This window comes from Chelonia mydas, chromosome 1, assembly GCF_015237465.2.
Source record: "Chelonia mydas isolate rCheMyd1 chromosome 1, rCheMyd1.pri.v2, whole genome shotgun sequence".
NCBI lineage: Eukaryota > Metazoa > Chordata > Testudines > Cheloniidae > Chelonia > Chelonia mydas.
This window is the reverse complement of record NC_057849.1, coordinates 140,463,034-140,490,226: the sequence shown is the minus strand read 5'-3', so window position 1 is coordinate 140,490,226 and position 27,193 is coordinate 140,463,034. Positions and strand designations below refer to the sequence as shown.

General features: G+C 40.3%; 1 protein-coding gene and 1 long non-coding RNA gene across 7 annotated transcripts in view; one reads left to right on the top strand and one right to left on the bottom strand.

Moving 5' to 3' along the window:
* The window catches only part of APOO (apolipoprotein O), a 95,428-nt gene that overhangs the window by 2,028 nt on the left and 66,207 nt on the right, over positions 1-27,193 (top strand). For 4 of the 6 annotated variants that reach the window (XM_043537988.1, XM_007070470.4, XM_037901784.2 and 1 more), the window contains exons 2-3: positions 14,159-14,269; positions 18,402-18,521. In XM_043537988.1, coding sequence (XP_043393923.1) covers positions 14,159-14,269; positions 18,402-18,521 — 231 coding nt within the window. Of the gene's footprint in view, positions 1-12,426; positions 12,540-13,711; positions 13,841-14,158; positions 14,270-18,401; positions 18,522-27,193 lie in introns of those variants that run through there. The other 2 variants (XM_043537989.1, XM_037901779.2) reach the window with 2 other exon arrangements.
* LOC122464041 lies at positions 3,377-26,745 on the bottom strand. Its single transcript, XR_006287883.1, has 3 exons — positions 25,847-26,745; positions 8,138-8,141; positions 3,377-3,388 (listed from the first exon to the last, which is right to left on the bottom strand). It is a non-coding gene; the product is annotated as an uncharacterized LOC122464041 (long non-coding RNA).

The window sequence follows — 27,193 nt, the reverse complement described above, 5'->3', positions numbered from 1 at the left end:
TGTATTTATGGAGGATGGGTCCATCAATGACTATTAGCCAGGGATGGCAGGGATGCAACACCACCTAGCCTCTGTTTGCCAGAAGCTGGGGATGGATCACTTGATGATTGTCTGTCCTGTTCATTCCCTCTGAAGCACCTGGCATTGGCCACTGTCAGAAGACCAGATACTGGGCTAGATGGACCATTGATCTGACCCAGTGTGTCCATTCTTATGTAAATTTCAACATGTGTTTAACTCTATGCATATGTAGCCTTTCCAGAATTGGCTGGTTACAGAACACATCCCTCCAGAGTAGCTATTTGTTTACCTGTTGCTCCAAATGTAATAAACAGCACAAATTAATAGGAGGTGAATTAGAATAGTTTGGTTTCAGAGTAGCAGCCGTGTTAGTCTCTAAGGTGCCACAAGTACTCCTTTTTCTTTTTAGAATAGTTTGGTTGTATTCAAAAGAAAATACAGCAGCACTGGGAAATATCCTGACTTAGCATATTGTGTGAAACTGCCAAGTTTGAAGTTTAAGGGCACATATATACTAAAAATATGTCAGCCTATGTTAGGTCAACATACAACCACAACAGTGATAGTGCTGTGTTTCATATCCATGCTACCTTCCTTTTGTCAATAGTGTGTAATCTCACCAGGAGTGCTTCCACAGACTTAAAGGACCATGTGATTGCCCGGCTCCCAGCTCCCCACCAGGCTGCAACCTGGGCTCCCGCAAGGCTCTCTGCTGGGAGCTGCTCAGACTCAGGACATGGAACTCCCCGCTGGGAGCCCAGCTGAGAGTCTGGGGGGAGGGGGAGCTGGGCTCCTAGCAGTGGGGAGCCAAGAGCCTCCAAGCAGTACCAGCATTCCTCGCAGGGAGGGGGTAGCTGGGAGCCTCTGTAAAGCACCAGGGCTCCCTGCAGCTGTGACAGCCCAGCTTTGTTGTCAATTTCATGGCTCCAGGACCATGAAATTGACAAGAATGACAGCCAGTGTAAGTATAGCGTCTACAGGGATACCGCATTGCTCTAACACCACCAATATAAGCCCTGTGCCTCTCATGGAGGTGGAGTTATGTCAGACTAGTAGAGCACTTACAATGGCTGTAGTGTGTACACTGACATAATTAGGTCGATGTAAGCTGCCTTACATCGACCTGACTGTAGCGTAGACCAAGACATTTCTACAGTATATTTCTTACTACTAGTGAACTACAAAGATCACCCCTTAAATACTGAAATAGTTTTCAAGATTTTAGAAATTTATGAATGTACTATACAAATCTTTCAGTGCCTATCTTTTACTTTCTACTTGCTTGTTTACAATGTTCTAGAGAGTTCCAAAACATTGTTGTTCCCATTTTTGTCATTTTCTGTTTAGCAACTTTTTTTCTTACTCAGTTGTATGGAAATTAACATGTCCATGTCTTTGTTTACTATCCTCTGTAGTGCCTGAAGCATTTTTATTCATGTATCCAGTTACAACTTTGGCTAGCACAGCTTTGGGAATGTTTTTTATAACTAGTGCTGCAGAATTAGCTGAAGATAACTGACTTTTAAAGTGATTAATTTCACATTAGTTACACTGAATGTTTTACAAGACTCCTGTTGCTCATAATGATATTTTAACATAATTTTGTCAGGTCAGATATATCAGGATAGCATTTTAGACATTGTTCTTTCTAACTTTCATAACTCTCCTTATGTGATCTTTTTAGTTAGGTAGTGTGAGCTATTGGGAGTTAGTTAACAGGAGCTTGTAAATAGCTTGAGTACCGTGAGTGTTCGTGTCCAAAGAGAGAATGTGTTACAGTTATGCCTGCAGTTAATGTCCAGAAAGGATATATGCTCATAGGTTTCAGAGAGTTCATAAGGTTCTTGACCAAAAAAAAAAGTTAAATAGAACACAATAGATGTAATTTACTGTCACATTCCCCCAGATATCTTAAAACTCATGATGTCACAAAGCCCACAGAGTTTTGCACAACTTTATTATGTTCCACAGAGTAGTACCCTAAAACATCCAGTATGGTGTTGAATTATAGCTAATCGATGACCTCAAAATGAAATATTTAATGGGTTTATTGTGCATTGCTGAGCATATTATCAGTGTTTAGGATAAATAATAATTTAATTACAGATTCAAGATGTCATATGACTTGCATTTTCACTTTCATTTAGCAATCTACAATCTTAAGTAGATTCGCTACAGAAACCACACTTGTAAATGTTGCCATTAAAATGTGTATATTTTTTCAATAAGAAAAGGAGTACTTGTGGCACCTTAGAGACTAACCAACTTATTTGAGCATAAGCTTTCGTGAGCTACAGCTCACTTCATCGGATGCTGTAGCTCACGAAAGCTTATGCTCAAATAAATTGGTTAGTCTCTAAGGTGCCACAAGTACTCCCTTTTCTTTTTGTGAATACAGACTAACGCCGCTGTTTATTCTGAAACCTATATTTTTTCAATAAAAAGAAAAGGAGGACTTGTGGCACCTTAGAGACTAACCAATTTATTTGAGCATAAGCTTTCGTGAGCTACAGCTCACTTCATCAGATGCTGTAGCTCACGAAAGCTTATGCTCAAATAAATTGGTTAGTCTCTAAGGTGCCACAAGTCCTCCTTTTCTTTTTGCGAATACAGACTAACGCAGCTGTTACTCTGAAACCTATTTTTTCAATGTGACAGCAATGGTCTCTAGTGCCATCTATTGACAAGTAGTAGGAATTGACAAGTGGAACTGGCTGAAAGCCAACATTTCTTTCTGTGGGAAATTCCAAAATTTTGAAAACAAATTTAGTTCTGTTTTGCAGCGAAATGTAGAATTTGAAATTTCTCACAAAAGGGGAGAATCTTAAACTCTTTTGGAAATAATTTAAATGTTTTTGGCTTCAAAAATTGTGAAAGGAATTTAAATCTGGGAGAGTAGGCACCCAAGTTCTGAGGCTTCCAGCTCAGCTGTGGTTCTGAGGGCTTCTAGGCTTCTACCAGGAAACTCTGAGCAGGGTTTCTCAGGGCTTCAAGACTCCTTACCTTGGAGCCAGGCAGGGTAGATTTGATTTAAATCAATCATGATTTAAATCACTAGTCAGGAAGACTCAATCTAATCATCTATTTCTACATAAAAGTGCATTCTTGTTTGTTGTTACAGCCTTAATATATATTCTTCACAACTCAGAGAGAGATGTAGGTTTCATTTTTAGAAGGTACACACTATACATTTTTAAAGTGCTTTATTCTGAAAACTCTTCAGATTAGTTTTACAGCTATAACAGAAAATGAATAATTATTTGGTTATTTCATTTACCAAAGGTAATTGAAGCAGATATTTATGAGGTCATTGGGGGGTGAACTATCTCCAATTTGACAGGTTAATAATTAATATTTGGAGGATTTTCTTGCCATGCTGTATGAGGAGAACATCACCAGACAGACATTTAAATTATTTTATTTAACTAAAACAACAATGTTATGTATTCTGTATTTTTTTCTTCAACAGCAAACACATAATATTTTAACAAAACAAGTATGTGAATTTTTGTCTTTTAGTTAAACATTCAAGTTTTTTAAAATCAGGTTTGTTTTTAACTAAAATAGTTACATGAAACATTTAAAAAAATAAATGGACTACGTCAGCCAGGTCAAAATGAGAAACTTAAAATATTGGCTTCTGCAGCTAACTCAATCGTCTTCACCTTCATTTTCCTGTTTGTTCATAATCTGGAAAAGAAAAACCCTGCTTTTTCAGGTCCCAAACAATTTCTCAATTTGGAATGAATTAGTCCAAAGGAAGAAAATATTATTTCTACAGCAGAAGAAGCTACCACTGTTAAAAGTGAGATTATCACTTCAACAGTCTTTGAATCCAAGCACTAAAGTGACTTCCACTAGTTCACTGGTGTGACTTTCTTTAAAACATCATCAGCAAACATATATTTCTTAAAGGGTTCTTATTCCCAAACTGGGTCTCTTTTACGGCCCGCTGCCTTTATAGGTTTTCCCTTCTAGTGAGAGAATGGTATGGTAGATCTCAAATTAATGAAGGCTGCACTCAGAAAGACCTCAAGACTTCTGGAATATTCTGCTCAAACAGTTTCATTTTTGTTTCTACTGCCTGTCCCTCCCTTCTCACATTTATCTCCAGACTTCTCCTTGTCCAGATGTACTCTGCCCCCAACAATCTTCTATTCATTGAACTTTTTGAAACTTTGCACTTTTAGAGAGAGGTAAGGGATTGATTCTATGTACACAAATTTGCAGAGGTACAATAGGGTTGAGGTGTGTTATTTCTCACCTCTATATATTATTTATTTATTTAAAAACATTTTTGCTGTTATCTCTGGAGAGACAAATCCACAGTTTGAGAACTGCAAAACTAAGCATCTCTGATGGTATCTTCTAGACAGAAAGATTAACGTACATAATCTGTACAGAAGCCCCTAGAACCCCATAAAATTGGGTCCCTAATCCATGAACTATTGGGATTCATTTACAAAACTTTTCTTCAAAAATCCAATTTTTTTTATTTTTTATTTTTTTATTTTTTAAATAATTGATTTTTATTCACTCTGGATCTGGCATTGCAGCTGTGCTGCAGGGATCCTGAAAGTTCTCGGGTCCTGGGGCACAGCACATAGCAGAGCTGCCCCAGAGCTGCAGACCCTGGAAGACCTGGGGCTCCTGAGAAGCTGGCAGGAAACTAGGCAGGGTTCTGCCAGAAGGAGAGCAACAAAAATGATAAAAGATTTAGAAAATATGACCCCTGAGGAAAGGGGCTGGTCTGTGCTACATGGACTCTGCCAATACAGCTGTACTGGTGTCGCTATATCAGCAGATACCCCGGCTGTAGATACAGCATAGTTTGACAGAAGAAAGGTTTGCTCCTGGTATAATACCGCCTTCAGGAACAGCAGTAGCTGGGCCAACAGAAACACACTTATCTTGGCATAGCTATGGTGACTAGGGGGTGGATGTTTCTTTGTTTCTTTGTTTTTTAACACCCTGCATGGCATAGCTATGCCAACAAAACTTGTAGCATAGACCTGGCTCTTGAAAAAGTTGGGTTTGTTTGGCCTAAAGAAAAGAAGGTAGTCGAAGGTGAGGACTTGAGTCTTCAAATATGTAAAAGATTGTTATAAAAAGAATGGTGATCAGTTGTTCTCCATGTCCGCTGAGGGTAGGACAAGACATAATCAGCTTCATTTGCATCAAGAGCAATGTAGGATAGCTATTAGGAAAAATCTTTCAAACTATAAGACTAGTTAAGCAATAGAGCAGGTTACCAAGGGAGGTTGTGGAATCCTGCTCATTGGAGGTTTTTAAGAACAGGTTTGACAAATATCTGTCAGTGAGGTCTATGTTTAATTAATCTTGCCTCCGTGTGTAGGGGTCGGACTAGATGACCTCTCAAGATCCCTTCCAGCCCTACAATTTCTATGATTCCATGAAACAGATACATTTCCAAAACATTTTGGTTTTGACAAAGTGGTATTTTCTGATGACAACCTGTCTTGTCAGAAAATTCCTGACTAGCTCTATTCATACCAAGTCAAGCGGGGACTTGTGAATTTTACAGTCATTTGAATGGATGATTTGCACTAATTTCCCTTGTAAGCTATATTTTTCACTACATTAGAACCTCAGAGTTATGAACGCCAGAGTTTCGAACTGACTGGTCAGCTATACACCTCATTTGGAACTGGAAGTACTCAATCAGGCAGCAGCAGAGACCAAAAGAAAGCAAATACAGGACAGTACTGTGTTAAACATAAACTACTAAAAAAATAAAGGGAAAGCTGCATTTTTCTTCTGCATAGTAAAGTTTCAAAGCTGTATTAAGTCAATATTCTGTTGTAAACTTTTGAAAGAACAACCATAATGTTTTGTTCAGAGTTAAGAACATTTCAGTTACGAACAAACTACATTCCTGAGGTGTTTGGAACTCTGAGGTTATATTGTAGATGCCCCATAGTTGCAAGTGATGATAATCAGCAAAGCTGGCATTAGAAGTGAAAGCCTTAAAATTGTAAAATCACTCGTAAAATTCACTCCAGAAAATGGAGGGGTTGTGTGTGGTAACTCATTAATTTTTGTTTGAATTCCAGTGACTTACAGTCCAAAGCTCTGCTAGATTGGAATTATCTGTCCACTTTTAACAGCATGTTATTTTGCTGTTGCTTTTCACTGTGAAAACAGCTTCTTGTTAGGTAGTCATGATTCAGGCTCAGACTGATTTTTAATTTCGCTACTCCAAGTTAATTACTGTTATCCTTGAGCTCTCTTTACCGACTATATCAAAATATAAATAGTACAAATATACTAAATACACGTTAAGATTTTAATTACATTTTCCTTCCTTCTAGTTATCTACATTCAGTACTGGTTCAAAGTACACATAAGTCGGGGTTTTTAACCTCAACAGCACAGCATATTTTTTCTGAGGTTTTTCTGCTTCTTAAATGCATGCATTTCCATTGCTGTCTGTTCTTCTTTTCTCAGAATACACGTGCTATTTCCAAACTTTGGAATATTTAAGTCTTTTGATACTTATAGAGTATGGGGTTTTGTTTTAAAACCTGTTAACATTTATTCGGTGCTTTTACTTTCTAAGGAGACCATTTGCTCTTGGCTAATATGCCTGCATGGTATTTTGTTTGTTGTAGCTTTACAGTTAGGACAAGAAAGAATTGCCAGTTATTGTCTGTCAGAAAAACGAACGTAATGTAAAATGTATATAGTTTGTTTCCAATTAAATTACTACACTAGATCAAACCACTTGATCTAAGAATTTACTTGGTATATAAATGAAGAAACTAGTGGTAAGTAAAGGAAAAATAAACTTTCTTAGGTATTTTAGGACAAAATTCTCAAGTCCAAAGCTGAGCAAACTGTACTATGTTGATAAATTTAGAGCAGCTAAACTAGAAATTATTTTTCATTGGTTAGATTCATATCACATGTTGAACTGCTGTTTTTTCCCCTTGATCTTTACATAATCACTTTCTGCCTACAGTCTCAGTAGAACGAATTGCTTGCAACAGCAGATTTGATCTCTAATTTACACATGTAATTGTAGAACACAAACTTTGTGTTACAAGAATATAGTAAAAACAACGAGGCACCTTACAGACTAACACATTTATTTGGGCATAAGCTTTCATGGGCTATAACCCACTTCATCAGATGCATGGAGTGAAAAATACAGTAGGCAGGTATAAATATACAGCACATGAAAAGATGAGAGTTGCCTTACCAAGCGGGAGGCTCAGTGCTAATGAGGGCAGTTCAATCAGGGTGGATGTGGCCCATTCCCAACAGTTGACAAGAAGGGGTGAATATCAACAGAGGGAAATTTTCCTTTTTGTAGTGACCCAGCCACTCGCAGTCTTTTTTCAGGCCTAATTTGATGGAGTCCAGTTTGCAAATTAATTCCAGTTCTGCAGTTTCTCATTGAAATCTGTTTTTGAAGTTTTTTTTGTTGAAGAATGGCCACTTTTAAGTCTGTTATTGAGTGTCCAGGGAGATTGAAGTGTTCTCCTACTGGTTTTTGAAAGTTACAATTCTTGATGTCTTTGTGTCCCTTTATTTGTTTGCTTAGACACTGTCCGGTTTGGCCAATGTACATGACAGAAGGGCATTGCTGACACATGATGGCATATATCACATTGGTAGATGTGCAGGTGAACGAATGAACACCCTGATGGTGTTGCTGAAGTGGTTAGATCCTATGATTGTGTCCCTTGAATAGCTATGCAGACAGAGTTGGCAACGGGGTTTGTTGCAGGGATTGGTTCCTGAGTTAGTGTTTCTGTTGTGTGGTTGCTGGTGAGTATTTGCTTCAGGTTTGGAGGGTTGTCTGTAAGCAAGGACTGGCCTGTCTCCCAAGGTCTCTGAGAGTGAGGGATCGTCCTCCAGGATAGGTTGTAGATCCATGATGATGTGCTAGAGAGGTTTTAGTAGGTGATGGGAGTGGTTGGGTCACTACAAAAAGTACATTTTTTCCCTCTGTTGATATTCACCCGTTCTTGTCAAATGTTGGGAATGGGCCACATCCGCCCTGATTGAATTGGCTTCATTAGCATTGACCTCACCGCTTGGTAAGGCAACTCCTATCTTTTCATGCACCTTTGCTTTCTTATATTTATACCTGCCTACTGTATTTTTCACTCCATGCATTTGATGAAGTGGGTATTAGTCCACGAAAGCTTATGCCCAAATAAATTTATTAGTCTCTCTAAGGTGCCACATGGACTCCTCGTTATTTTTGCTGATACAGGCTAACACGGCTACCCCCTCTGAAGTTATAGTACTTGGTAATTGATCTCTTTACAAGAAGGAGGGTGAACAAACTGTTGCCTGACCTAAATCTAGTAGTTTGAACATTCCCCTTTGTTTTTGAATATTTTGTTTCTTCTTTCAGGGCAAGAAGATATGTATTAGTTGCCTCTGGAGCTCTTGAAACTGATACTCTTGCCAAATTAATGTTTAAAATAAAACTTTAACTTTAAAATGTCAGTGTAAAACATTTTATATCAAATGACTTTTTAAAAAGATAACAAAATTTGTTTTAAAATTACAGTTGTTTGGTGGCTGGTATGTATGTCTCTCTTTTCCTACACAGGGCGGGTATAAAGTGTTTTGGTTCTGTGAAATTCCAGCTTCTACTTTCCCTTTAGCAAGAGAGGGTGAGAAGGCAAAACTTTCCATCCCAAAAGTCATTTGTTTCAAATATGGCATCATGTCTAGTTTGCTGAATAAGTAAGCAACCAGATCATAAATGATTGAATTCACTTCTGCTTTCCAAGCCATCCAGCTTTTTCCTAAAGATGTAATAGGTACTTATAAAGACCAAACTTTTCAAACCTGGCTGTCTAAAGTTAAGCACCTAAATAGAAGTACCCTGATTTACAGAGGGTCTGAATACTGACATCTACCCTTGAATTCAGTGGGGAGTGTTGTGGGTACTAAGTGTTTCTGAAAATAAAGTCCATTTCAGGATTCCAACTTTGACAATTTGGCTTATGTAAATAGCACTTAATTTGTGTTACACTCTTGGCCATACAATTATTTGTCTGTTTTATTTTGTTTGTAGGAGTTATCAGTTTTCTTTCAAAACATATCTTTCAGAATTTGTTTACAGCGGGGGGGGGGAGCGAATGCCAGTAGAGGATGCTATAATGACACACCAATCTCAGGTTTCAGAGTAACAGCCGTGTTAGTCTGTATTCGTAAAAAGAAAAGGAGTACTTGTGGCACCTTAGAGACTAACCAGTTTATTTGAGCATGAGCTTTCGTGAGCTACAGCTCACTTCATCGGATGCATAGCATATCGTGGAAACTGCAGAAGACATTATATACACACAGAGACCATGAAACAAAACTTCCTCCCACCTCACTCCCCCGCTGGCAACAGCTTATCTAAAGGTTTCAGAGTAACAGCCGTGTTAGTCTGTATTCGTAAAAAGAAAAGGAGTACTTGTGGCACCTTAGAGACTAACCAGTTTATTTGAGCATGAGCTTTCGTATGCATCCGATGAAGTGAGCTGTAGCTCACGAAAGCTCATGCTCAAATAAACTGGTTAGTCTCTAAGGTGCCACAAGTACTCCTTTTCTTTTTAGCTTATCTAAAGTGATCCTCAAGTAGAGCCATTTCCAGCACAAATCCAGGACCAATCTCAGTGGTTAGTGCAGAAAATGAATGTTTGAAGGGATATTTTAGGAACATAGGATCTGCATGCTAGGTCACATGATGGTGCATCCAGTTCAGTATCCTCTCTGATAGATGTTTGTACAGATCTGCTAGTACAGATGTTTAATTTAGAGGAAGTGTGATACATCCATGGTAGATAATTATGGAGTATCTGTCTCATTTTGGATATTACCATCACAAGTGGGCAAATCCCAGTGTCTAAAACCAGCCCTCTGACTTCAGGCAATGGGGAAATAGCCATTAGTTCCTTCTTGATATTTGTACTCCAGGACACAAGAGGGAAAGAACACCTTCTCTGTGTACTAGGGCAGTGATTGCCCACCCTTCATTAGGAGTGCATTTAAGATTCTCCAGTCTTGAGAAGCTGACAGTTTAAAAAAAACAAAGGCAATCCAGCAGCCTACGGGCTTGTCTACACAAACATATGGTTTGCTGGCGTGCAAATGTACACTGCACTACCTTCCAGTGCACTGTGTTCGGGTGGATCTTGCTGCTCTGCACTAATAGTTCTCTAGTGTACTTTAATCTATCCCGGTTTGAAATGGGTTAGATCAAAGAGTACTAGGGAACTTTTAGTGTGCAGCAGCAGAGTCCACACAGACCCTTAGTATATGGCAGGCTGGTGTGGGGTAGATTTACACTCCAGCTTGCCCCAAGCTAAGTGTTTGTGTAGAAAAGCCCTAGGAAATTTATGTAGAAGAAATCATCACAGAAAAAAGCTCCACTTTGTCCCTTAGCTCCTTTTTCCTGTTTATCTTGTGAGGCAGAATAGGATTTGTTTTTCCTATGGGAATTTTTTAAATTGTTAAATATTTTTGAGACTGTAGAAAGTAAAACAAAACAATGGAAGATGAAATATGATAGCCTTCCCCCACAAGTTTGCTGATATAGTTTGCTCTACAAATAAAGCTGAACTTGGCTCACAATTTGCAAAAGCAACATGTGTCACTTATTTATTTATTTATTTATTAGCTATGAAAATACAGAGCACTGGCTGGAGACTACTTGAAAGAAGACTACTTGAAAATTTAAATACTCATTTTTCTCTTCTATAAATACATAACTACTTGTTTAAACTTTGTTCTGCTGCCTAACAGTACAGTAGATTATTAATTTGTTTTCTTACGTTGGAGTTGTCATTAAGAAATTGAAAGATAATGCAGTGAAAGCAGCTTGTTTTTGTATAAATATGGGATGTTTCTACAGTGAAGACTCATTGCAGAGGAGATTGGATTGAAGGCACAAACATTGTATCTGCACATGCTAAATAGAGGAAAATTAGATTTTGTGCATAGTTTATCAGAGAAGTGGAGAACCATTTTGGAGTTGCATTTTTGAAGCTTTATATCAAAGGAGTTTATCCCTAGTTACTGACTTCTTTGAAGTGTAGTTCATGGTTTAGTAGCTCACCATAAAACTGTTTAGTTTATTACTACTTTGTGTGAAACATATGCTAACTTTAAATATTTGAATTGTTCATTATGGTTTTGGAAAAACTGTTATTGAAAAATCCCAGTGTGTATACCTTTCTTGAAGCAGTACTTACAAATGAAATTGCACTTTGGATTTTTGTCTGATTAGTGGCAAAATAGGCTTGCAGTAAAATAAAAATAACATACAACTTCCAAGTAGTCCAGAAGGAGTACACCCTAGAATTAATCATGGGTTAAATATTATTTATATTCTTGTCAAGGCCTATTAATGTGTGTGTAAAGGCTTCTTGTTAGCTTAAGCAAATGTTTTTTATTAACAAAGTAGGTCACATCTTTGCTCTGCTGTGTAACAGAGTTCATGGTTCTGGCAAGAGTATTGTTTTGATATAGAGCTGTGCTAGCAAGGCACTAGTTATGGCTGATAAAGCACTTTCATTGTAAGCAGCAGTTTTTTCTATCCTCCTCCTCCCCCCACCTTCTCCTTCAAACACTTAAAAATACCTGAAAAATATATGATCCTATGAGCTAGTTCTCACATGATGTCTTGGCACATGAGTAAAAAGCTTTAAGAAGTTTGCTAAGGCTCTATTTGGTTGTTTTTTGAGATGTTAGAGCACAGAAAATATAGTGTGCCAGGTTCACCCCCGTTGTTACACAAGGGGCCAGTTTGCATTCCCCTCCACCTTGCAGAGCAGCTATGCTGAAGGGTGTATTGACTTTGGTATAGAGGAACTTTATTTCTCAAGGGGTGGACGGAAGCTTCTCAGGCAGACCTTGCTTGGTATTCAGCACCTTTCCTACCGTGTCTAGCTCTGGCCTCTTCTGGGCTGATACTACATTCACTTAGGGCAGTGCCAGCCATCTCTAGACCACGTGGCAGAGCAAGAGTCACATATGGCTTGTTCCACTGCATTGAGTCCTGGTGAGCTGCCTTCTCCTGGGGGCCATGGTGTCTATCAGTTTGACATGTTATCTGATATATGGATAATTACAGAGTAGTTGCTGCTGGCATTTTTTTTATTTATATAAAAAAAAAATCTTCAAACTTAAACTGAACTTGGGGGGAGGGATAGCTCAGTGGTTTGAGCATTGGCCTGCTAAATCCAGGGTTTTGAGTTCAATGCCTGAGGGGGCCATTTAGGGATCCGGGGCAAAAATTGGGGATTGGTCCTGCTTTGAGCAGGGGGTTGGACTAAACAACCTCCTGAGGTCCCTTCCAACCCTTATTCTGTGATGGTCCTCAGTCAGCACTCAGTCTCTGATGTGATGGAAGAAATTTGGTTTAAAAACACTTGGGGGGGGGGGGGTGTAATAAATACATATTCTCTACATACTTTGGTACACTTTCTTATCTAAAAATTCAGCCACCAGCAGTGACAGAGCTGAGTGAGGAGCATGCATCTAAGGTATTGCACTGTTATTAAGGGCTGCTATTCTCACCATTATTAAAACATAAACATTTCACTAGTTTAACTAAATTGGTGCAACATCACATCTTTAATTATACTGTACCAGTGCAAGTTCACGGGTAGACCAGCCCCAAGTTTATTTGTGAAAAGCAATATACGAATGTGAGACTATGTAAGGAGCTTGTATTGCAGGGGTGGCCAACCTGAGTCTGAGAAGGAGCAGAATTTACTAATGTACATTGCCAAAGAGCCACAGTAATACGTCAGCAGCCCCCCCATTAGCTCCTTCCCCACACCTCCCACCCACTGGTAGCCCCCACCACACCTCCCGATCAGCTGTTTCATAGCATGCAGGAGGCTCTGGGGGAGAGGGGAGGAGCAAGGGCATAGCAGGCTGAGGGGAGAGGACAGGAAGGGGTGGAGTGGGGGCAGGGCCTGTGGCAGTGCCAGGGGTTGAGCAGTGAGCACCCCCCAGCACATTGGAAAGTTGGCGCCTGTAGCTCCAGCCCTGGAGCCTATACAAGGAGTCGCATATTAACCTCTGAAGAGCCGCATGTGGCTCCGGAGCCACAGGTTGGCCACCCCTGTCGTATTGGTTAACCAGCTTTTTGGATTAAACCTCTTGTTTTGGGCTAGTTGTGGGGACAAATATATCTCTTGGAAAAATATCTTCCTTGCTCCCAGTTTCAATTCACGGTCATCTTGACTGGCTGCATATTCCATTTGTTTCTGTTTTAAACTCCATCACTCTTTGCTGTCTGTTTAAAAGATGCATTGCAGCACATATCCTGGAAATGGGAAAGATCTGCTTTCAAGATGGTAGTCCTGTTATGTATTCAGATACAAAGGCTTTTCAAAAAGTAGCATAGTCTTTCCTCCTTACTTGAAGCTGGCAACGTCACCTCTGTTGCTAGTGCTTAATTTGTGCCAGGGCTGAACCCCGGCACCTCTAGGGTGGACAGTTCATAGCCACAGCAGCTCTGAGCTTGCTGCATCAGTTATAAAAGTAAAAAAAATTGCTTGAGCCCTGGCACACACACCCCCCACCCCCTCCAAATTAAGCACTGTCTGTAGCACTCTTAATTCAAGGATCCTATGTGAGTGTAGGTAGGAGGTACTTCTGAGTCACTGAGATGGCTGGGATTATGTGTCAGAACTTTCGTATTTTGGCACCTTAGTAGAAGTGGGCTGTCTTTCACAGGTGCTGAGCAGGTTCTACTAAAGGAAATGTGATGACCCCTCCAAATCGCCACTTCAATAAAATTGGGTGAATTATAAATTTAGGAGCATGGCTTCAGGTACTTACAATTCAAAATTTGGCCATAATTTTGTAATTCAAGTGTGTGTGTGTGGGGAAATCTTATGAGGTGAAAATGCAGGAAATGTACACTCCTAGATATTGTGCCATGCAACTCTACACCTGATTTTCTGAGTATTTTGGCTCTTAGTGTTGAGCATGTTGCATTCTTTAGTGCCAGTACTCCCTGCCACTGACCACAACTCAGGTTTATATGTGCTGTGCATATAGCTCTGTGTATGGAAAATATTCAAACATACTTGTCTAGCGTGTTTCCAGCTGAGTGCATAAACTGTGTATAATCATATATTGTGTTTAGGTAATGCGTCTGGGGGCTGCACCTGCTAGCCTGAGCTTGCTGGCCATCCAAGTATATGCTTCATCCTCGGAGAAGGAAAATCCAAAAAAAGAGTTGCTAAAAATTGATGAGGTAAGACTCTGGCGTTCTGGTTGTATTCATAGTGTTTTGGTGGTGATGGAGTAATGTTAGCAGATTAAGAAGCACATTTCTAACAGAGTAAGATCATTTACTTTGGGAGGGCAAAAATGTTTGCATGTCTGACTTCATATTACAAGGAAAAAAGCATTATTAATTTAAACTTGCAATGGAAAAGTCCGTAAGCTCTGTTTTTACTTTTTCTAACTATATGTTTTGAGGCCTGCTTGACATTTTCAGACTTGCTCATGTACAAAATAGTCTTTTTCCATATCTGAAAACCTCTAATAAAATATTTTTCGTTGAGTAGCTTTCTGTCTTAAGAAAGCTGCCAATACTAGTATATCTAATCCACAGGAATGTCTTTATCTCCTGCTTTTTCTCCAGCAGACACTGTGTGCTGTTCATATGATTTCTGTTGGCTTTCATTTGCAGGCTTACGTAAAGCAACAAAGCCAAAAGCCTGTCTATCTTAAAATACAGCTGTATCTAAAATTCACTGTAGAGATGAAACATGGTCCCTGCCCTCTCTGGTTTACAATCCTGCAATGCAACCTACCAGCTTGCAATTCTACATGTGTATAGGGATCCCCAGACTTTGCATTGAAGGATCAGGGCTTAAATATGGACAAAATACAATGAACAACAATGGAAAAAAAAATCAGGGTGGAAAGCAGGGTTACAGAAATAACAGCCTATGGGCACTTTAGTTATGCATTCATCTGGATAGCTGTTATTAAAAACATATTTGTTTATACACTAAAGCTGCGTATTGATTGGCCATTACCTCTTTTTTGATCTGAATGGCTAGTCAAAATTTGAGGCCCTGTAAGTTGTTCCAGTTGGAAATAGAAACTGATCATGGAATATGATATATTCTTTGATGCCATCTTGTTTATTCACAAGGAATGTACAAAAGTGCTGCTTCTCCAAATGCAGGGGGAACAAAACAAACCAGGGGATAGCTTCTTTGCTTACAGCCCCAAGTCTGTTTAGCCAGCACCAGACCCAAAAGATCTCTTTAGGCTTCTCCAAGAGTCACTCTGTGCTTAAACTGGTGCTTGGCTTTCTTGCCCTCTTCAGAGTCTTTTTGTTTCTTTTTTCAGAGTAACAGCCGTGTTAGTCTGTATTCGCAAAAAGAAAAGGAGTACTTGTGGCACCTTAGAGACTAACCAATTTATTTGAGCATAAGCTTCATCGGATGAAGTGAGCTGTAGCTCACGAAAGCTTATGCTCAAATAAATTGTTTAGTCTCTAAGGTGCCACAAGTACTCCTTTTCTTTTTGTTTCTTGTCTCCCCTTCTATCTCTCAGTCATCCAGCTTGCACTGTTTTCCACGGACACATGTAACTGGTCAGAACAATACCCCGTGGAACCCTCCATGCACATGGTGCTAGTTTCTGGGCAGACTTCATTGTGCCTTATTTCTAAGTGACCCCTTGTCTCTAACATCTGTCTTAACGGAAGGGTGCATTCACACATCAGTTTCAACAAGGTTTAACCCAGCTCATAACACTATACAGCAAACCTCAGTGTTCCTGAGAAACCATCAGTAGCTCTAATACTTTCAGATGTAACCAAAAGACATATTGGACAGTGTTTATTTTAAAATTCGTTATCGTTGCACAGCTGTCCTGCTCCAGCCAGGAGTGCGGATCTTTCCAGTAAAGATTTGGCTACTGCCGCATGTTGCATTTACTTAAAAGAATTATTAGAGTGCAAAATGTTCCTAATTTTTTTAATGTCAAAAGTATTTTTCTTTCCTACAACTAAAAATGGCTTTTGAATTGTTGAAATTAAAAGGGCTTAAATAAAAGTAGTTTTGGGGTAAGACTAGGTATGAGAAATATCAACCTAAAAAGGAGCTTACTGGAAAGTATTATGAGGAACTGAATTTAAGATTTAGAATGAAATGACTGTCAAGCTGCTTGTGTATTATGTCAGCAAATCTGCAATTCATGTTTCTTATTACTTTAGGAAAATAAGTGTTTTCATACTTTGTTTAAAAAGACTACTAATTACCGTATATACTCGTTCATAAGCCGAATTTTTTTAGTAAAAAATGGAAGCATCAGAGAAGGGGGTCGGCTTATGAACGGGTATAGAGCGGGAGAGGTGGGACACAGCTCCTCCCTCCCCCCCCCGCACCAACATTCGGGGCAAGGAGAGGCAGCACAGCCAGAAGGGAAGAGGCAGGGCCAGAGTCTCTCCGCTTCTGGCCACGCTGCTCTCCCCCCAGCCTCCAAAGTAGCTGCAGCTCTGGAGCTGGCAGGCTGCGGCCGTGCCGCCTGGCCCTACCCGCCAGAGCACGTTGTGGCCTTGCCGCCCGGCCTGCCTGCCAGAGCATGCTGCAGCCACACCACGCAGCCCCACCCACCAGAGCAGGCTGTGGCCGCGCCTCCTGGCCCACTGGAGCACGCTGCGGCCGTGCCACCTGCCCTAGCCCACCGGACCATGCTGCGGATGCGCCGCCTGGTCTGGCCTGCCAGAGCAGCTCTGGCCAGGCTAGAGACATCCTCCCCTGGTCCGCCCCAGCTAAGGTGGGAAGGGATGAGATGGGGAGAGTGGGGGTCCCGGGCTAGGGGTAGGGTCACGTGGAGGGTGATCACAGCGATTACTCCCCTGACCCCCAGCTTCTTCCCCTCCCCCCAAATTTCCCCACCAGTTGCTGTCCTGGCCTGTCAGGGTAAGCAGCTGGCACTCCGGGACAGCTTGTTTACTTAGGTTTACCTCCGTGCGTGTGGACTCTTGAGGTAAACAAACCGTCTCTGCCCACCAGTGGCTTATCCTGATGGCCTGGGAGCCAAAGTTTGCCGACCCCTGAATTATAGGGTCGGCTTACGAATGGGTCATAAAAAATTTCCATTTTTACTTATCCATCTTGGAGGAGTCGTCTTATAAATGAACCGGCTTATGATCGAATATATACAGTATATTTAAAACAGCTACATGCATTTTCTCCCGTGCATTCCAATAAACTGGTTGTAAATCTCTGCCAAAACTGCTGTAGCTCATATTTAAGAAAATAAACAAGCCACGACAATAGCATGTAAAATAGAATGAGTATTAAGATATCAGTCTTCAGCTAGTGTGACAAGTTAACATTTTTTTAAAAAGGCTAATATCTAATGACTAAGGCTGTGAGTCTTTCACGGAGGTCAGGGAACTCTGTGACTTCCACAGTGGCTGGTGTGGCTGATCCCATGGCCTTCCAAGCAGCTGGGGCGGCCCTGGGGCCAGCCGCACCAGCCACTGCTCCGGCGGCCCCCCGGCAACTAGTCCCAAGCAACTGGTCCCAGGTGCTGCCCCGGAGCAGTGGTCTGGGAGCAGGGGCACACCAGGCTGCCCCCCACCCAGAGGAGGAGCAACATCCACTGGAGCATCCCTTCCTCCCCAGCACCTAAGATTTAGTCATGGGTATTTTTAGTAAAAGTCACAGACAGATCAGTGGCTGTGACTTTTTGGTTATTGCCGTGACCTGTCCGTGACTTTTACTAAAAATACCCATGACTAAATCGTAGCCTTATTAATGATATTAGGTGTGTCTTCATTATGTAAATACTACTTCTTTAGATGTCCCACCTATGTCATTCACAACAGTGTTGCTAATGCTGTCCATTACTGCTGTAGGTGACAATTGCAACATCCAAGACCATAGTACAATTTTCTGTAAATCTCAAATTCTCTGCTAAGTAAAAAGTCCACCAAACTTAGTTTAAAAACTACTTTAAGTCTTTAATAATGGCTTGGATAAATATAGAAAATGACTGCTCTAAGATCTAGTACACTTAATACAAATGCTGAGAACCAATATTGCTGGTTAAGTGTAGGAAACACTTCTCACAATTGTGTATGTGTTTTTTGGGACCAAATGAGTCTGTTGTTCTGTTTTTAGACCTGTAATTGGATTAGCCATCAACTTGTTTGGCTGAACAAAGGAGCAATTAGTAATGCTCTCCTCATGATGTGTAATTATTCATTAGTTCACATAGAGTTCTCACAGCTTGACTGTATTTTTTATTATGTCTTGTCTTGTGCTAGCCACTGTTGAATTATGCAGCTCCTGCTCTGATGACCTTCTTGTACAAGTCTACCTTTTTAACCTCTTGTTTGCAAATATTCACAGCTTTCACTCTACTCCTGTCCAACTCATGAGTCTAAATATGTGGAGGAACCACAAACACAATTGGAAGAGGGGATCTCATATCTGCGGCATTCTGTGGAGCCATATACAGCCTGGTGTCAGGTATAGCTGTTTTATCTTACGGAAGTACTGGTATGTTTCCATAGTTAAGGATGATTGAGGATTTTGCTTGTGACAGGACATTAAAACCTGTCTTGATCTGAATTCGTGAATTGCTTTTTAAAAAAAAGTAGAAAGACATCTCTGAGGGGTCTGAATATTTAAGGATATTTTAGTCATTAGGAAATGTTTCTGGAAAAAGAAATCGTTCTTTTTTTCTGCCATTGTGCATGGTATATTTCACCAAATCTTGTACCCCTTTTTGGGGGAAAAAAACACACAAAAAAAACTTTAGAATCCTTCCCCCCCAAACTTCTAAACTCAACCTTGATCTCCCTTGTCTGAGCTGCAAAAACCTCCCCCCACCAACCCCAAATCTTAAGGGTTTTTTTTTTTTTTAAACAATTTCTCCTTACCTGAAAAATAGCAGAGTTACTATCAACCCCCAACTCCCCTTTCTTTGTGTAGGTTGTTGCCTTTTGTGGCAGTTAGCAGGAAAAGGGAGGGAGGAAATTAGATTACTACAATGTACATAATAAATCGTATAATGTAGAAATTGTATAACATATGCAAAGCATTGTTCTCTGTACAGATCATTTTCACCTAGGTTTTCTGTTGTTCTCTCAAGTACAATTAAATTATATACAATAAAAGTTAAAGGACTGAACAACAATATTAAAAAAGGAGGCCCTTCAGGCTTTTAAAGCTGTGGCACCCGTGGTGTTTTCCTACCAAAAACACAGCTCAAGGAAGGACAAAGGAAATATATTAAGTGTAACTGGTTCCCCACCCCACATGTCTCCCCTGCTACTTCAAACAAAAGAGGAGCAGCAGTCATTATTGCTAAGCACATACCATTCCATTTAGGAGACAAATACATAAAGACCACTCATTCAGACTCTTTTAAAGCAGTATCCAGACGTACCTTGATAAACAAAGAATCCTATGTTAAAAAGGAAGAGACGTATGACAACATAAGTAGAAAGGCTCAAGCATCTACATCAGACCAATCCCAGAAAGTAAACAAGTAATTAATTGAAGCCAGAGGTAAACGAGGCCTATTACAGGCTGAAAAGGCAGCCAGATTTACAATACAACTCTATCACAAAAAAGCAACAAAAGCAATTGGCTACTTGCTAACAGGTTTAAAAAATACATCAGATAATAAATGCATGCCTCCAATCTGGAAGAATCCAAATGAACGAGAAACAGGTTTCAAGGACATAAAGACACTTGCAGATTTATATAGGAGACTCTGCATTGGGGCCATCTGTTCCTAAACAAACAAAAGCTTATCTCATTTAATGCAAGGCTACCTGAAATAGATCAGACAAGGAGATTAAACCTGATGAAATTATATAAATTATTGAAATTACTTGAAAATGATAACTCCCAAGGCCCTGAATGGTTTTCCCCCTAGATTTCTGCATATTTTTCAGAGCACAGCTAGCACAACCACTATTAGGGTCTTTTTCCTCTTTCAGTATTTTATTTAAGACCGCCAATACCTGGTGAGATGCACAAATTGTAGTAATACCAAATTCTGGTAAAGACCTATTCAGTTGCATGTTATAAAGACCCATCTCTTTGATAAATCAAGACACTGAGATCTATTTGAAGCAAATAAACTTGGGGCGGGGGGGGAATCTCCATTCCTCTATATAGACAGTCCAGACCAGTCTTGTGTTAAATAGGCAGTTGACAGACAACATTCAGAGTTCTTGGCATTTTTTTTATCTGAATCAACCAAAGAACTCCACTTTTTATCATTAGATGCGAAAAAGCTTTTGATAGTGAATTGGCAGTTTCTGAAGGGCACCTTAACCCTGGAGGCATTTGGCTTAGGCCCCAGATTTTGGATATTTGTTCTGTACTCATCCAAATGCCGCAACAGGAGTTAATGTACACGTATCGGAAAGATTTCCCCTTTTTAGGTGTGTATGCCAGAGATGCACCTTCCTGGCTCTTCTCTTTGCTATGGTTTTGAAGCTGTTTGCACAGGTAGAAATAATCCAAATGGATGGAATATACAGAGAACCCAGGGAGCATAATCTAACCTTCTATGTAGATCAGGCCAATGGGGGCTGTGGGAAGTGGCACGGGCCAAGAGATGTGCTGGCCGCTCTTCCTGCAGCCCCCATTGGCATGGAGCGGTGAACTGCGGCCAGTGGGAGCCGCGATCGGCTGAACCTGCGGACACGGCAGGTAAACAAACCAGCCTGGCCCGCCAGGGGCTTTCCCTGAACAAGCAGCGGACCAGCTTTGAGAACCACGGATGTAGATGATACATTGGCATTTGTGACAAACTCTTCTGAGACATTACCTGATGTGCGAGAGGAGATACTGAAATTGGGTAAAGTTTCAGGTTTTAAGGTAAACTACGATAACTCTGAACTTCTGGATGTTGACATGCACCCTGACCTGAAGGCGGGGATGGGGAAAAAAGGGGGACGCACATATATGAATGGATGACCACATCATTAAAATACACAGGAGTACATGTATTTAAAAAAAAAGGCAGGATCTTAATCAGAGGGCATGAAATATAACAATTTCAACCCTCTGATTAAGAAATTCGAACAGATTTAGAAATTTGGTCAAACTATGGAATCTCATAGCTAGGTAAAATTATGTTAATCATAATGAATATCTTTCCTCAAATCAATTTTTTTTCTTACAAATGTTGCCGATCGTCATCCCGGGGAAACCTCTTCAAGATTAGCAATCCATGTAAAACAAGTGTATTTGGGGATACAAGAAGATAAGTCAAATAGGCTACCAAGATCTTGGCAAAAGGGGGGAGTGGTGCTTTCAAACATTAAACTGTATTTTTGTGCAAGAAATTTGGATCACTTTCAACCATAATAAATATATGAGAGAGCAGGTACATTGTTCTACAGTCAGACTCTTATGATCCTTGGGATAAAGGAAATCTCTAGGCTAAAACCAACATCCACCCTTTTTTGAGAGCAGCAATAGACTACGGGATAACAAAAAAAACTAAGCCCTTACCCATTGTCCATAGCTGAAAACACTGAATTCAACTCTAATAAAATTCTGGGAAGCTACATGTCCTGGGAGCTTATTGATAGTATGAGATTTGGTCAAGTATTCAGAGAAGCTACATTCAGATGGTTTGAAGAGCTTCAACAGCTTGCAGAAGATATTAAAGTTCTGCGGTATGAATATTTGCAACTGAGAAAGTTTTCAATCCACAATCTTCCAAAAACGATCATAAGCAAAAAAAAAATTGACAGATTTTGAAAAATTACTCATCGAACCTATGAAACACAAGCGTCTACTTTCCATCTTTAGATGAAGTTATTTTAAGTTGTCACTGTGATACTGGCAGACTGGGTGCTGGCTCTTGCCAAGGTTTTAGACCTCAGCCAAGCACTGACTAATTCATTGCTGGAAACCAGTCTGTTGCACCTGTGTTTAGTATGGTTAAGATGGGTATTGGATTTATAACAACGTGTTTAGACATTATGAAATGCTTGTAAATTGTTGCATGTGTTAATCTCACTTATAATTTCTTTATCACATAAGATAATATTTAAGTTTTTGGTTTGTAACTAAAAACTGTTTGCTCTAAAACTGTCCCCCCCTCAGTCAGGAGGGATATCTCCTAACCATCAAGAAGGCCTATCAAAACTAAATGAGCCATTGTGAGACATCACAATATGAAGACTTTAATTGCCCTTTACTTCCAATGAAGAGGCTGCTTGCAAAAGGTCTTGTCCCATCAGCTTGAATTCTGGAAGAAGGAAATAAAAATAGCTGCCTGCCAAGAAAATTTTTCATCTCTCTTTTGCTATTTGGACTGTCACTGAGTTAGAGCTACAAAACCAAAGCAGAGATCCCCAGGGTCAACTTGGGTTAGCCCTAAAAGACATTCAGAGCTGACAGATTGCTACATCTCTCACCTTTTAAAACCATGGACTGTAACTCATTTGTGTATATATGCTTGCCTGCTTTAACGTTATAATAACTCTCTCATTTCTTTTCTTAGTTAATAAATCCTTAGATAGCTTACTATAGAATTGGCTACAGGTGTTGTCTTTGGTGTGAGATCTAAGGTGCAAATTGACCAGGAGTTAGTAACTGGTCCTTTGGTAGAGGGAGTATCCTGAACATTATTGTTTGTTTGTTTTGGTGTAAAGTGATTGCCTGTCACTAAATCCAGTTTGTCTGGGTGGCAAGATAGACTGGAATGCCCGAGGGGAGTATCTTTTGACTCCATGGTAATATTGTTATAGTGCTTTAGGAGTTCACACTTGTTACTGGGTTGGTGAAATCTAATTATAGAACATACAACCAGTTTGGATTGTCTGCCCTGCTTCTTGGCGGTCTTCCCTGAGTCATGAGCCACTACAGACAACGTGATAATTTGAGTAGTCTTGGCAGGATTCACATGCCACAGGTCAGTTTGTCTTATAGATCATAACCCAGCACTTTTGAAAGTGTAAACTTGGTATTGAGAGTTTTTAAAGGTTAACAAATAGTCACAGAAAGAACATAAGCACGAGAGAATGATGGCAGAGCTGTGCATCAGGGAGTCTGAGGCAACTCAAGCAGCAGTCAAAGCCAATGAAGAGGCTGAGGAGAGAGCCCACCAAAGATGCATGGCTAATGAACAGTTCGAGAAGTTCCATGTCTTTGGTGTGCTAACTAGAAGCTGAGGAGAGGGCACACCAGAAACAGATGGAAGCTTATATATTACAGCTCAAAGTACTGGAGCACCAAAAGGAGCATCCTCAGTCAGTGAGTACACCCCCCTCCCTGCCCCTCAGCTCAAGGGAGTGGAGAAGGTCTGCCCTGAAGTTGGCTTTCACGGTTATGAGCCACTCCAAACTGTGTGACATCATCAGAGGAAGACCGCACATTCATAAAAACGTGGAACATGGACTTGGGTATGGAAATGAAGAACAAAGATTGGGAACATACATGGATCAGTGTGTCAGGAACCTGAGGGACCAATGGTACCTAACCTGTCTTAAAATCAAATGCATCTATGGTACAGGGATGGGCAGATGCTTGCGAGCATGTAATGAAATGGGCGTCTTCACAGATGACGGACCTGTCAAAAAATTAGGACATTTTGGATAGAGATTGGGAACTCTACTAAGGAACGCTGGTTGCCAGCTGTCAGATAACTGGCATAATTGTGAAAATTCTGCACTGTCTGAAAGCCATAAAGAACTTTATGACCCATCTCTTAGCTGCAGCAAGTATCACAGTTGCAAGGTGGTAAAAGAGAAATCAATTAACTGGTTGCAAAAAGTAGGGGAAATACTAGTATTGGAAAAGTTGACCCATCAAGTCAGAGTTCTGCAAGAAAGAGAAGAAATATACTCCCCTAAAAACGTGGTGGAATGTCTGGGAAAGAATCATCCCCCACCAGATAATCTGAGAGACTGAGGACTTTCTTTGAATACTGAGGATGGGAGAAAGTGTTAGACTGCTGTCTTACTCGTTGAGCATTACCCTGTGTATCAAACTTGCATATGTTTGTTTTTTGTGGAATTGTACAGTTATGAGTGTTTTTATAATTTATTGCATCTAATTTTTTAAAAAAATATTTCATACAAAAAGGCTTATTAAATTAATTGAAATGCCTTCAAGAACAAATTTAGAAAACTGTTTGAGATCCCAGGTTTGACGGGGGAAAACCCTGTTTGAGAGAGAGATATCAAACAACCCCCACTTCCCAATTTAGAAATACACAGATAAAAGTGAGTGTTCTCTGTCAGAACGTGGCCCCAGCCCTCCTCTCTGAGTAGGCACCAGTTCATTACGATAGGATTGAACAACTGAATCCCATGTGCTTCTAAACTTCCTTGGTCTGGATAGTGACTGATCATTCTTCCTAGCCCATGTCACTCAAGCGTGTGTCAGATACCCTTCTTGGCAATGGGACCCTGCAATCTGGCTGTGTAGACCCCAGAACCAGTGCCACAGCCCTCTGGAGCTCCCTGTTGTTTAAACATGTTCACCAGCTGTCACTGTGCCTCAGTGGGTCACAACTGAAAATACCAGATTCAGGACAAAATGCTAAGAAATAGGGCAAACGCACCCCAAAACTGGTGGTTATTCTTCCATAAGATATACCTAGTCAGCAACAAAAGTAAACTTTGGCTAACAAGAAGTCAGAAATGCAGTCTCCTTAGGTATCCCAGTCCTTGTATCACCATCCAGACACTAGGCTTAATGATGAGTGGTTATTGAAAACCAATTTAATCAAACAAAGGGGTCTTCTGATCCCAAAGGACCAGCCACAAACCCAGGTCAATATATAACTCAGATCTTACCCAATAATCACGCTGTTGCCAATCCTTTAGTATCTAATGTCTAAAGGTTTATTTATAAGAGGGAAAAAAAGAAAGAGGTGAGAGTTAAAATGGTCAAAGGAATCAAATACATACAATAATTGCAAAGTTCTTGGATCAGGTTTGTAGCAGTGATGGAATAAACTGCTGTCTTAAGTCTCTGGTTGCTTCCAAAAGATTGGAATGTCCTGAGTCCCTTGGTTAGAATGATCCCATTAATATAAGTTCCAGCACACCCCTCAGCCCGCACCACTTCCCGCAGCCCCCATTGGCCTGGAGTGGCAAACCGCAGCCAGTGGGAGTTGTGATCAGCCGAACATGTGGATGTGACAGGTAAACAAACTGGCCCGGCCTGCCAGGGGACTTACCCTGGTGGGCCACATGCCGAAGGTTGCCGGTCCCTGCTCTAAGCTATGCCTGTCCCCCTCATGGGTTCTGGGTAGAGTCTCATTCAGTCATTGGTCTTCTGGTAGCAAATCTTTGTTTCACTAGGGTACAACCATTCAATGTCAATGTCCCTTGATTCCTCTGTCACAGCTTGCTAGATAGCCTGTCCACTGAGTTGTCAAATCCCTGTTACAAAATGGATGCACAACAATGCCACACTAAAGGTGCCAATCAAAATGGAGATTGAAATGCATAGCCTTTTCAAAATAAAATGGGTTTTCCAATTTGACACTGAGAGAATCCCTGATGTGTCATACCCGTTACTGTGGTATTTGGGCTCCCATGTTAACTGGGATCTGAAAGGCTCTCTGCTTATGGCTGTTTAGATGCAGGGTCTGACCTCTTTAAATTCCTGTGTTCTGTTGGTTGCCTGGAACAACCAGTGTAAACATCATGCTGGGAGTGGAACTTCAGAGAGGGCTGACCTGTCTGGAAGTTCAGTTGGACTGACTGAGAGTATTTACTGTTCTGTACTGTAAAGCTCTGTGGTCTGTTAATCTCCTACCCTGCCTTATTTTTGTTTACATAGTAATAATTTATATAGTATGACACACCTTGAAGTCTTTTAAACTGCGATTTGAGGACTTCATTAGCTCAGACATAAGTTAGGGATTTGTTACAGGAGTTGGTGGGTGAGATTCCGTGGCCTGCGTTGTGCAGGAGGTCAGACTAGATGATCGTAATTGTCCCTTCTGACCTTAAAGTCTCTGATTCTATGGTGCGGTATGTATTGCCCACTTCTTCGTGACTGATAGCTTTCCTGTCTGCAATATCACCATACTGTGGTGTTTTTAACAGACATAGTTGACGCAGTAGGCAAGGAAAGTGCAAGATTTATGGACTTGATTTAGACTACTTTGATCTCAAGGAGAGTTTTTCTCCCATTGTGTTACAGAAAGTAGCATTTGGGGGGGGGGGGCTCTTTCAGATGATATTTAAAAATTGTTTTAATCCCAGAAAAACATGAAAACCAGTTTTGAGTAGATTCATATACCATTTTATGCCTTTGATAATTAACTGTTTAGAAAAATTGTTTAAAAGGCTACTTTAACTATTCAAAGCTGTAAAACAGAGAGCATCATACTCTGCATGACAGAAGTTCAGGCTTTTATTAACATGGTATAAAACCTTTAGACCTTGCTCTTTTGTACCAGCTGATAGCATAACCAACTCTCATAAACTGATTTATTTATGCTTAAATCTACCCCATGTGAACTCTTTCTCCGTGGTAGATTTTGTTGTTGTTACTGCTGCAAATAAAGAAATAAGAGTCCTAAAGATATTGTTCCCTTACCCAGTATACTAATTTAGTGCTTTCATTTCCTTGTACCTGAAATTTAGGGTGTAAAATTATTTAAGCGGTATTGCAAGATTGTTCTCTACATCTTAACTCTATGCATGTGTGTATTACCTATTGATTTGTTTACCTCTCTGGTGGTAGTTTTGTGCAGTATCTCCCTGTAAATATTAAGATGTTCTGCTTCTGTCAAGGCAGGCTTCAGTGCATTTGTATGATTAAATTTCTCAGTAGCTGAAGAATAAGAGCAGTGTGAATTCTTGCTTCGTGAGCTGAGTGCTTCCAGTACAGGAGAAGTCTTGAAGTTATTCCTGCAGTTGGGACAACTGTCAGTAGCTCCAGCACTGAGCCTCTGGACTAATTCATTTTTTTCATGAATTAAATTGGTGTGCGTGTGTGTTTAACCCTCATACCCTCCAAGAATACTGTTATACCGATTTGTCATAATCTAGTCTGGCAAAAGAGAAAATAATTGCATTCAAAATCAGTAATGTGTCTCCATGGATCACTAGCAATGAGTTATTGTATAGCTATGTGGCCGCCTTCTTCTGTGATAACTCATTTATTTCGTAATGCATGGATATGCCAAGATACCCGAGCAT